General features: G+C 50.1%; 1 protein-coding gene across 1 annotated transcript in view; it reads right to left on the minus strand.

Moving 5' to 3' along the window:
• PHC2 (polyhomeotic homolog 2) overlaps positions 1–12,293 on the minus strand; it is a 59,616-nt gene that overhangs the window by 2,720 nt on the left and 44,603 nt on the right. The window contains exons 10-13 of the mRNA XM_081923953.1: positions 3,483–3,691; positions 2,283–2,418; positions 1,542–1,656; positions 725–866 (exon numbers count right to left, since the gene is read on the minus strand). Coding sequence (XP_081780079.1) covers positions 725–866; positions 1,542–1,656; positions 2,283–2,418; positions 3,483–3,691 — 602 coding nt within the window. The remainder of the gene's footprint in view (positions 1–724; positions 867–1,541; positions 1,657–2,282; positions 2,419–3,482; positions 3,692–12,293) is intronic.

The following is a 12,293-nucleotide window of genomic DNA, read 5'->3' on the forward strand; positions in this document are numbered from 1 at the left end:
ATCTCTGCATAAATTATGGGCAGATTAACATGCAGCAAATAATACCTTTCCCCTGAAGTTGACTCTTGAGACCTTTCAATGATACAAATTTAGTTAAGAAATTATCATTATAACTGAAGCCGGCACTGCCTGAAAGCAAATGTCCACTCTGCAGCTGATAACTCTTCTTCCAAGCATGTGTATCAACCAATTTGTTATCGTGTTCCAGGGGAGACAGTGTGGTGTAGTGGTTAGGGTGCAGGACTAGGACCTGGGAAAGAACTGGGTTTAAGTCCCCTATTCGTTGGTCATGAAGCTCACTGGCCAGTCACTGCTTCTTAGCCTCACCTCTTAGAAAGCCACTTGCTGTGAGGATAACATGGGGGGGGGAGTGGCACATGAGACCTGGGTTCAAATCTCCACTTGGTCATGGATAAAGCTTCCTGGGTGTGGCCTTGGGCACGTAGCCACTGCCTTCTCTCAGCCTAGCCTACTTCACAGGGTTTTGAGGAGGGGATTAAATGCAGCAGTTCCTCCATGCAGGACCCCAACTGGGCCCATTTTAGAGGTCAGAAACTGAGGACTCTGGGGAAAAAGAAGAAAGATAAAACCATGCACTATGCTCCTCTTGGGCCTGTGGCAGGTGCACTGGAGGGAGGCACAAAGAGATACCCGATGCTCCCAAGTTTCACCTTCGGCGTGCGAAAAAGTTCCTTGCCCCTGGATAACTCCAGAAGGCTCTTACCTGCTTCTTGTTCTCTTTGCTGAGAGGGGGAAGGGAGCCCTTGCAGGTCCGACGCCGGCCGTGTGGAGGCGTGTTGGGCTTCTGAAGCTTGCTGCGGTCTGGGTGGAAGAGCCCCACGCGCTTTGTGCAACCCACGTTGTACCTGCGAGAGAGAGACAGAGAGAAGGTCAAAAGCCTGTGCACGGCCAACGTTCCAACCTTGTATTATTAATTATGATTGTTTTTATTTCTACCCCGCCAACTTGCAAAATAAAACAACACTGGGCAAAATACAAAAAGCTTAAAAACATACAAGCTATTTTATTGGGTTGTTGTTTTTATTTTGATTGTATATTTTGTGGTTTTATGTTTTTATTTTGTTCTGTGAACCGTTCTGAGACCTCCGGGTATAGGGTGGTATATAAATCCAATCAATAATAATAATAATAATAATAATAATAATTATTATTATTATTATTATTATTATTTCTAGAAAGTAATCAGACCCAAACAGCACCACAACACTATAAATAGCAACCATGTTAAAATACAGACGATAAAATCAGTGCAGCCTAGTGTGTGTGAAGAGTAATCAGCTATTTAATTTTTTGCTACCCAGCAAAAAATTTGTGGAACGTGGGAATACGCCTTATAATGGAGTCAAACCCTGGGTTCATCTAGCTCAACACTGCCTACTCTGGCTGGCAGTGGCTCTCTGGGTTTTCAGGCAGGGGAGATTCCTAGAGCTGTCAGCCTGGAGATGCTATCAGGACCTTCCGCAAGCAAGGCATCTGCTTTCAAGGAGAAGGGCAGGCAGACGTTTCTGCCAGGGAGGTACCTCTTTGCGCAGGCCATGGAGCAGAACCGCTTTGACCGCTTGAACTTGTAGGCAAAGTCAAGGCGGCCGCAGAGCTCGCATTTCAGCTTCGGGGGTGATCCGTCGTCTTTGGATTCTGGGGAAGGAGAGCAGAGTTTTTTAGGACCCCTCACCTCAAAGCAACAAAAGGCAGCAAAGCCCCCCAAACCATTGCACCCACATTTAAGAAGCCCTGCTGGATCAGGCACCTCTTAACCACAGAATGGCAGAACCGAATGGGGACCGCTGAGGTCATCTAGCCCAACCCCCAGCAATTGATTGTTGTCTTTCCAGCCAGGTACCTGCAGAACCTGCAGCCACCAGATGTGGCTCCCATCACAGGAACGTCAGGAACTGCAGACCCTTTCTCCCTCCAGCTAACTATTGCCTGCACAGACCGGCAGCGTTTCTCAAGGGTTTTAGACAAGGGACTCTCCCAGTCTGGCTTCCCCCTGGGGCAACTGGTCGGCCACTGTGAAAACAGGCTCATCCAGCAGCCTCTGCTGGTGATCTTATGAGCCCAGAAACATCCGCAGGTTCTCCACCTTTGCAGAAGAGGGTTGTGCCAAATATTTGTTCTGCTTTTCTGCACCTTTTGATACACCTCTCTGCTGGGAAGCTGCCCGATCAATCCCTAACGCTCCTTGAGGGAGCAAGTGAAAGGCACTCCGCACATGCTCCAGGTCCCCCCCTCTGCTTACCTAGGCTTTCCGCTGGGCCTACCTTGTAGATAGGGGTCCTCCATTTCGGAGTCGGTGGTGGTGGTTGTGTTGTTGTCCTGGTGTTGGGGTTTCTCGGCCAGGAGGTCCTGGGCATACTTCTGCTTGAGGCTCCCCACCAGCAGTGAAGAGCGCCCCACCTGGCAAAGAAGCACAGTCACGTCGAGCAGGAAGGGGACCCCCCGAGCGTCATCTAGTCCAACCCCCTGGAATCGCCACTGCCAGACGGCCATCCAGACCTCTGTTCTACAAACCTCCAGCGAAGGAGAGATGGGCGAGGGAGGTGCTTCGACAAGGGAGTCGGCGAAAGGCAGCTTGGAAGGCAGCCCCCTCCCCCTTCTCTTCTTCCAGGGAGACCCGGGTGGCCTTGGCCCCGCAGGACGAGGGGAGGGCGGACGCTCGACTGACAGCTGCAGCGGGAGAAACGCTTGGCTATATGCACCTTGGAAACAAGAGCGCCAGAAATGGGAGCGCAGGGCTGTGGGTGGGTGGCTCTGGCCTGGCTGGGCAGGGATCTCTGAACAGCGCATTCGGAGGCCACATTCCAGGCGACACATTTAAACCGCTACAGTGCCACCTTGAATTCCCCCCCCCCCAAAGAATCCTGGGATGTGCCATTTGTTAAGAATTGTTCGGAGACCCTGTATTTCCCTCCCAGAGCTACAGAGTGGTTTAAGAATCAATAGCTCTTCCCAGGGAACTCTGGGAACTGTAGCTGTGAACGGAGGATAAGGGAGTCTCCCCTACAACTTGCAGCACCTGTAACTACGGCTCCTCTAATTATTTGGGGGAAGCCACAGCTGATTAAAGTGGCATCACAGCACTTGAAACGTGCTTGGGACTTGGTAAGATTTTATATTGCGAGGAGGGACCCTGGGCTCCCTTGAATCATCCCAACCATGTAAACCACCCCACCCCCCGCTCTGTGCTCCGACCAGTTTCTCTGCCCCCCTCCAGTCCCAGCCAAGTTCACTCTCCCCCCACAGCCTTTTTGAAAACAGAAACACCAGGGTGTGGGTGGGTGAAACCCTTTGCCTTCTGCACGTGCCCAAGCACAACCCTCAAGTTTTCTTGCAATGGGATTTCCATGCCCACCCTTCCCAAAGCCCCACAACAAAGGCAGCCCACCAACGCCTACCCATGTGCTGCCCTCAGGCTCCCCCCCCCAACTCACCCTCCCCCCCCCAGTTTATTGGCTACCTACCGGGAACGGCTCAGCCCCCTCCTGGATCACAAACCCCTCGATGACGTGGGTCAGGATCTGCGGCTTCACGATGGCTTGGGGCGGCTTGTTCTCACCGTTCTGAGGGGCGCCGGCGACGGTGGAGGCAGAGCTGCCGTTGTTCCCCGATGTCATGCCGGGGCTGCCAGGGGCGTCCGGAGGCGTGTGGTGGAGGCTGTCCCGGCCGGCCTCTGCATGGGAGAAGGAGGGAGAGGAGGGAAGCCGAGTGTGACAGGCAAGCCGAGACAAAGGCAGAGGCACCAAGGAGGCTGGACCACCGGCCCTGCCCCTCCGACGCCCTCCCCAACCGCCCGCTCTGCCCATTACCATACAGCTGACTTGCTCCTGCTACAAGCCGCATGGGACGCCTGCCCCCCCTTCCAACCTCTGCGTGGAGCACACAGAGAGAGGGTTGTGGAAGGAAGGAGGAGCACACACACAGAGAGAGAGAAGGAGTCTGCCAGGCAGTTTGGAGCAGAAGAAATGGCACAGAGGACCCGGCGTGCCCAAGGCAGGGGGGCGCCAACTCTGACGCTCGCAGACCCCTGGCTTTAAATCCATGCCCTCTCTTTCCAACTGGCACTGAAGCCTGGGAAAGACTTGTGTGTGGCAAGCAGGAGGTGAGCGGCCGAACTACATACAATCCACTCTCGGCTATGATTCCTATACTTTCCGTCCCAGGCTTCCTACAAATACTTCCCAAGGGAGTTTGCCACCTCCAGTCCTGAACGTCAGATTCTGGAGGGGGCTGCACCAGAGAGCTGCTGCGGTCGCAATTTTATGCGCATGGTGCTTTTCTGTGGGGGGGAAGCCACACTCAAAGCGGCTCGCGGAGAAAGGAAACGAGGATGCTAAGGGCAAAAGCGATTTCATAAGAACGTGACAAAACAGCAACACAACAGAGAATATAACAATATACCAAAAAAGAGCCCACATACATCCCCTAGCAACCATGATAGGAGGAGAAATATGCTATTGCCACCTTTTAAATTATTCCTCTGCAATTTGCAAAATGATTTGTGGAGTGGGGGGTTTGGGGGGGATTCACGCTCTCCTCCAATACCCCCAAAACTGCTAACAACTGCAGGGGGTGGGGCTAAGACAAGGACCCTGCCTGGCATAGGTGCCCACTCTGCTGTCCTCATTCTGTCAACAGGTGCCAGGTGGTACAGCCCTTCCTGGACTCTGAAACCACTTTAGAGTCTAAGCACTAGGGTTGGGGGTGGGGCCTGAGAATTGGACATTACAAGTGCACCCCTTCAAAATGCAATAATTCTGCAACTGTAGAAAGGATTCAGTGGGTGGGGGTCTAGCCCGGACTGACTACAATCAGATACTAGGAGGGAAGGACTGTTTTACAATTAATCTATCAATTGCCTTTTAAACCACCATCTCAAGGCAATTTACACAAAAGATAATTTTAAAAAGTTTTAACACCCGCTTCCCCACCCCAAAAATACATTTAAAACAAGTTTAGAAAGCCAGCAGGTAGACACTTGTGGTGAAGACCCTTTTATCCAACTGGTATATTATGCTAGTTTTAATTTGTAGCTAAAAGGTTTCCATTTATGTATCATTCTGGTCGCCTAAATGCCCCCATCACTCCTCACCCAAGAAAGAAAGAGTTGCGAAGTTTGAAAGCTGAAAATTTGTGATTTGTTTATTTTTAATTACGAATCCTTGGACCTCTGCTGCACTGATTCCAGCAAATTAAGCTTTGCATTGAGAATTTTTGGGGGGAGGGATGTACAAGTCCCTTTGCAATATTGTACCAAATTAAAGATCAACACCCCACCCTCCTCCACTAAGGGAACGGCACAAAAAAACTCAATAACTAAATAACCTTTCAGCAAAGAATTAGGCTGTCTGCAAATCTGGACAGATTTCCAAGAACCCCTTACGACACACACACGGTCTGTTCAAGAAATGAAAATCAGAGACGTGATGCTATTTCCGACAGCATGATCAAGTTGGAAGGGACCCCAGGAGCCATCGAGCCCAACTTCCCACAATACAGGAATCACTGTTAATGAAATGACAATGTTGCCCGGACCAGACTGATGCCTTGCACAAACTGGGTGTACACTGATGCTCCAGAATCTTCTGTAACACAGAGAAATTCTTTGGCAGGTAAGTCCATCTGAGAAGGGCTGCTTGTCAACTGAACTCCCTCCAGATGCTTTGGACCATGGGTAGGCAAACTGAGGCCCGGGGGCCAGATCCGGCCCAATCACCTTCCTAATCCAGCCCGCGAATCAGCGTGTTTTTACATGAGTAGAAGGTGTGCTTTTATTTAAAATGCATCTCTGGGTTATTTGTGGGGCATAGGAATTTGTTCATTTTTTATTTATTTTTCAAAATCTAGTCCAGCCCCCCACAAGGTCTGAGGGACAGTGGACCGTGCCCCCCCCCCGCTGAAAAATCTTGCTGACCCCTGCTTTGGACTATAACTCCCATCAGCCTCAGCCAGCACAGGATGATGGGAGTTGTAGTCCAGAACACAGTATGGGGAGAGAGAGGAGGCTCGGGAAGGCCACATTAAAGTTTTGTAGTGGCTGAATGGGGCAGAAAGCGGCTGAATCCCAGGGACTGTGTGGACAGAGCTAGCAACCCACAAACTTCTCTAGACAACGCGCCTGCACAACACTGCAGGGGCTGGACTAGAAGAGCCTTGGCTTCCGACTCCTATGATTCTATGATCTGCAAACTCCGGCACGATCGAATGCCGCTCTCAAACAACCAACAGGCAACTAGCAAAGTACATATGCAACCCAGGGCTACTTTACACACTGGAAGCACACAGAGCCTGGACTCCTGTTTTGAGAATCCTGATGTCAACGCATCAAGTTTCTAGGCCTCATGTTGTGCTGAAGAAAAAAAATGTTTCACTGTGGTTATTCCCCTCCTGTATCACTTTGCTTCCCCACCCCAATCTTCTCCACATCTCCTTTTTCATGTCCTAGAATCCTAACCTACTAGAATCCTAACCGCGACCACCCATAAGCCAAGGCTTTTTATGTGAGAAATACAGAAGGTGGAACAATGAACAAAAGCCAGCTCCACCTCTCCAGCACTTTATATATTTTTCCTTTTCAAAAGATCCTAACGGCTGCTGGAAACTGTCCCACGTAACTTGCTGCCCCTCCCAAGAAGGGCAAGAGCAGAACACACGAAACCGAGCCATAAAATGAACAAGGAACGCTCAGTTTTATGCTCTTTCTCGCTCTCTCTTGAAGCAGAATCCGGGCCCCCGTTTTTAATCTGTGTGTCAACTTCGATTTCGGGGGATGACCAGAGTCGCAGCTTTGCCCGGATGACATCATTTGGAGTGCCAAAGCACTCTGCACACCACAGCTGCCGACCCCACCCACCCCCCGCTAACACCCCCACACAAGAGGGCCCATAATCCTTGGCTGCTGAGGCGCAGCCGAGAGACAAAACCATTTCTTCCCCACCTCCCACTCCAGACCCCTTTCAATGCCACCTCCTCAGAGACTCTGGGATTTGCGCTCTCTCTCTCTCTCGATTTCCTAGACTGCGGTCCGTTCGCCCAGCCAGCTCTGCATTAAATATTAACCACCCTGGAGGATGTGCTTCGCACACGGCGCCAAGGATTCAAAGCAAGGCATGCTGGGAGTTGCCGCGCCGAGACCCAACAAAGGGGGAACGCAGCCGCTTCTGACGGCATACAATCCAGCCGCTGGCGGATGAGCAGGGGTGTCAAATGGTACCACAGTGGCAAAACTCAAACCGGCCTCATTTTAATTTGGGGGTTCTGCCTGAGGTCCAAAATGCTTTGTTAGCTTCTGATAAGAGATTTGGTTGGCAGGAGCCAGTATTCTGACTCGACACAAGGCATGTTTCCTATGCTGCTGTTTAAATCAGCTATTTATTCAACACCATGAGGACTAGAACCCTGCGCATAGCTGTCAACTTTTCCCTTTTCTTGCGAGGATTCCCATTCAGAATAAGGGAATTTCCCTTTAAAAAAGGGAGATGTTGACAGCTATGACCCTGCATTATGTTGAAAGAAAAGGACCATAACTCATTGACAAGAGCAAAAGGTCCCGTGGTCATCCCCAAGTGGCAGCATCTTCCAGGTAGCACTGGGAGAGAAGCCTGCCTGAAACCCTGGAGACCTATTGCTGCCAGTCTGTGTAGACAACTCTGAGCTGAATGAATGAGAAAGACTGGAAGCTGACTTCGTATTTATTGTAACGGTATGTTCAGTGGGACAGAACATACTTCTGCATATAAAAGGGCTCTCCCTGCTTGCGATTCCACGAAACTGGTATTCAGAGGCAGGTTGCCTCCTCCAAGAGTGGAGGCAGAGCGGCCACTGGCCGTGTTAGAAATTAGCCAGGCTCCAGGTGCGTTTTGCGACCGTGTGGAGAACTCTGGATGCCAGGCTGGTGACTGAGGAGAGCAAAATGTCACTTAGAGAAGGATCTGAAATATTCTCCTTGAAGCTCAAATTTGTTTTACCCTGGATTGTTTGATGTTTGAAGGCGTTGCAACCCGCTTTGAGATTTGTTCTTTAAAATATAAAGTGGCACAGAAATGAGTAACAACGACGACAATGCAACTCCACTGTAAAAACCAAACGGCGCCTAGAGATTCCATTGTAGTGAACGCAACATAGGTTTAAGGTGCCCTATGGCGACTGGCTTATATATGAGTTTCTAACACTGGCCACTGGTAGACAAATCCATGGGCAATAAGTTCCACAGTTTAAACTCTGCCCTGAACTCATTGCCCCACGTTTTAGCATTATGAGAGATAGAGAACTTCTCCCTCCACACACAATCTCTCTATGAGAAGGGAGCCTTAAGAAACAAAGGGGTCCTTTCCTATGGCAGGAAACAGCTGAGGGGGAGATGCTCCCATGATTGAGCAGCTATCCCAGATGACCTGGTCAAGTATTCCAGGCAGAGGGCACAACTGCCAAGTCGCAGGTCAACTCGCACTGTCAAGCGAGAGGTCAACTGATTGCTTCTCATTTGAGCAGGACAAATATTTGGGGGAATCCAAGGCCACTGCGGTGTATTGGCAGCTCAGCTTCTGAACATTCCCTTGCAGTGTCATTTGCTGGGGAAGGCAGGAGGGCGAGTGGCTTATGCCACCACCCCCCCCCCCGGCAGCAAGCAGTACAAACAAAATTCAGGGTTGGAGCCAACCCATTCATATTAATGAACACAGGTCACACCGGCTGACTTCAGCAGGCAATGGGCCTACTCTGAGTAGCACCGGCAGGGGATGCAACCCTCGGTGCTGCACTAGGAAGTGAAAATTGGGTTGCAGTTGGTTGCAGGCTTCAAAGAACTGGCCCGATGCCCCTTTTAGAAAAGGCTGTGACACCTGTTTTGCCTGTAGATCTTTTGCCTGCAGAAGATCCTCGAGGTGGCTCCAGCTATATCTGGAAGAGACCCTTGCCTGAATGCATGGAGAGCTGCTGCTAATCCATGCAAGGCAACACTGATCTATACCAGGGTTTCCCAAACTTGAGTCTCTAGCTTTTTTTTGGGGGGGGGACTACAACTCCCACCATCCCTAGCAGGACCAGTCATCAGAGATGATGGGAACTGTAATCCAAAAACAGCTGGAGACCCAAGTTTGGGAAACCCTGATCTAGATGACCAAAGGTGTGACTCAGTAGAAAGTCTCTTCCCACTTAGAGACAGTCCTTTATTCAGAAAAATGAGGACTGGAACCTTGCTTTATTTTTAAGCGAAGGGCCTCTGCTCAGTGGTCGAGTAGACACATTGCATAAAGAAGGTCCCAGGGTCATTCCTTGCAACCTCCGGTTCAGGCCGACAAATTTTCCCTGCCTGAAATCCTGGATAGCTGCTACCAGTCAGTGTAGAAAATACTGAGGTAGATGGACCACGATGGACTGAGCATCATATACTGTGGTTTCCAAGTTTAAATCAGCCATTTATTCGGAACTGTGCAAATTAGACCCTGGCCATTTTTGGGTAGGGGAAGGAGCAGCTGCTTTTCCCCGAGTTCAATCCCCAAACGGCATCTCCAAGTATGACTAGGAATCTCCTGAAAACCCAAAGAGCCACTGCCAGCGCAGGCAGTGTAGACAATGCTGAGATAAATGGGTCATAACAGTCCGACTTTCACATATGGCAGCTTCCTAGTCCCACAAGTGAACAATGCACAGCATGGAAGAGCGCCACCTGCTGTCTATTCCGGAGCTCCTGCCAATCAATCACAAAGGACATGCGACTGATCCTTACAAGGGTTAGAGGAAGGGGGTGGGGAGAGAGAAGAGCAACAGTCCACTCTCTCTCCCCCCCCCCATTTCATAATGGGAACAGGCATGGGAACCGCCTGATAGTGCATGGACTGCAGTGTGAAACTGGAGCACCTCTCCAGAGAGCGCCTCTTCCCCAGCTGCGCAAGCAGGATCGGGAAAACAGCGCAGAGCAGGCACATGGCGTGCATGGGGCGCATGAACACACAAGAGGGGCAGGCAGGGAAGACAGCAGCTGCTGGAGGAAGAGGAGAAGCTCAGGAGAGAGCAGGCAGGATCCAAGGCATCAGACAAGGGACTGCGAAACCCAGGGCTCAAAGTTGGGTTTCTCCCAACCCCCTGAGCAACGGCATCAGGTCTTCTTGCCTGGCTCACCCCCACAGGATCTGCAACAAGGGGGCAGCCAGTAGGATGGCCAGACCTCAAGAAAGCTCTCTCTCTGAGCCAGCCAGCTTGCTGGGAGGCCAGCCAGTCCTCCCAGAAAGCTGCTCCTCCCTCATAGGGGAGGGAAGGCGCTTGGTTGGGGGGGGGGGAGATGCATCAGGCACAGCTTCAGTGCTGAGATGAGCTCTCTCCTTCTGCCACAGGAAAAGGGTGGCACAGAAACCCTGCCTGGAATTCTCCCCGCACGGAAGGGAGCTGCCAGCACCTTCCAGGCCACCAGAAGGAGAATTCCAAGTGGCTATTTTAAAACCTCCTCAACTCAGCCCAGGCTTTGGAAACTCAGGCCGTCCTATTCATGTGCCAAATAATCTCCTTGCCCCTCCCCTTTCGCCATGCAAAAACAGAAAACAGCTTATTTTCACATGTTCCTTCTGCAATCTGACATTTCTCTTCCTCTTTCCACTTATGCGCACCACAAACACAAACAATTACAGGTATAATGCAGAAAACTGCACGTAATTTGAGATTTCGGCAAGGACTAGAACCTCCGTTCGCTTTCTAGGTGATCCGGCATTCCTTTATTGCAGCCTGTTGGATGATGAAGGCTAGAACCCTCTGGACTCGTTTCATATAATTTAGCATTCTTTTATTACAGCAGAACCATTGTTTTTGAAACAACCTTCATCACAAGCCTGGCCAATCTGAAACCGCACTTGGTAATTAAATAACACTAATATTCCCTACTTGTTATTTTAACCCATGTGCAACTGTATTCATTCTATGTGCCTCTTTCACAGCTTTTTTATTATTACTATTATTCCAATTTTCACCTGTTATGTGTTCTGCTTTATATACACATTATAAAATGAAACTTAAAAATATTTACCCCAAAACAAAATCACTAATATCCTATCACAATGCTTGTAATCCCAAAGATTAAAGCAAAACCCCTATCTTTGTGCTGAAACACATTCATTACCCTGCACCACCCATAAAAGGGCTATATTCAAATATCCTTTGTACTGGAGATAAAACAGAGGCAGGGGAATAATGGAGACCAGGGGAGAACCACAGCTCAGTGGTTAAGGAGGCATTTGATTTTCATGCAGAGTCCTGGATTCAATCCCTAGCTTCTCCAGGTAGGGCTGGAACAGACCCCTCCAGGAAAGAGCACTGCTGCCAGTCACTGTGTACTGTAGACATTCGTGAGCTGGATGGACCAATGGTATGACCTGCTACAAGGAAGCTCTTTTCGTTCCTATTTAAATCAGAACCATGAGGACTAGAATCTTGGCTTGATTTTAAGGGAAGGTCTGTAGCTCCATGGCGGAGCACCTACTTGCACACTGAAGGTCTCAGGTTCAATTCCTGATGTCTCCATGTAGGACTCTTGCCTGCAAAACCCTGCCAGACAGCTCAGGTAATACTGAACTGGGCGAACCAGTGGCCTGACTCATAATAAAAGGCAGCTTCCCAAGTTTGGATGATGGCAGGGGCAGAATGTTTTAAAACTCTTTGCCTGTTCTCAGCCGAGGTTGGCAACTTAGGGTCCCCTTTCAGCCAGGGGGCATCTGGTTGCCAACCTGCTGCCTAAGAAATGAGTCATGTGCCAGCCACTCCAGGGAAGTGTCCTTGGAGATGGTACCCAGCTGAAGTGCTGTTATCACAAGCTCTTTAGGCAGCTGCTTTGTTTAGAAAGCATAGCTCATTTGCAGTGGAGTACAGCAGCGTAGCCAACCCTTTCTGAACAGGAGTGCTCCATTCTGGGTCCCAGCCAGCCATTCCTCCCTGCAGAATCCGAGAATCCCACTCCTGCCTTTCTTTTCCAACATTCTGCAGCTACTGAGCATGCTCGGTCACAATTGGGCTTTTGCAAAGGGGTAACCAAGTTCCGTTTATTTTTGTACTTTAGGATGATGGAGGGCATGCCATATCCCCACCCCTGATTTCTCTGTGGCCCCACTGTACAGATAGCCCACTTGTATGGCTCAAGGAAGTGAGCCAAGCTGCACCTATTTAAAACATTTAAAAACAAAACAGAGGTGCAAACATCATTAGGCAACCTTGATAGCCAGGTTTCTTGTGCCTAACCTGTGGCCTTCCGCCACGTGTTGGCTGACTCCCATCAGGCTTCCCCAGCACGGCAA

The sequence above is a fragment of the Podarcis melisellensis genome, assembly GCF_964234715.1.
Source record: "Podarcis melisellensis genome assembly, chromosome: 8".
Lineage (NCBI taxonomy): Eukaryota > Metazoa > Chordata > Lepidosauria > Squamata > Lacertidae > Podarcis > Podarcis melisellensis.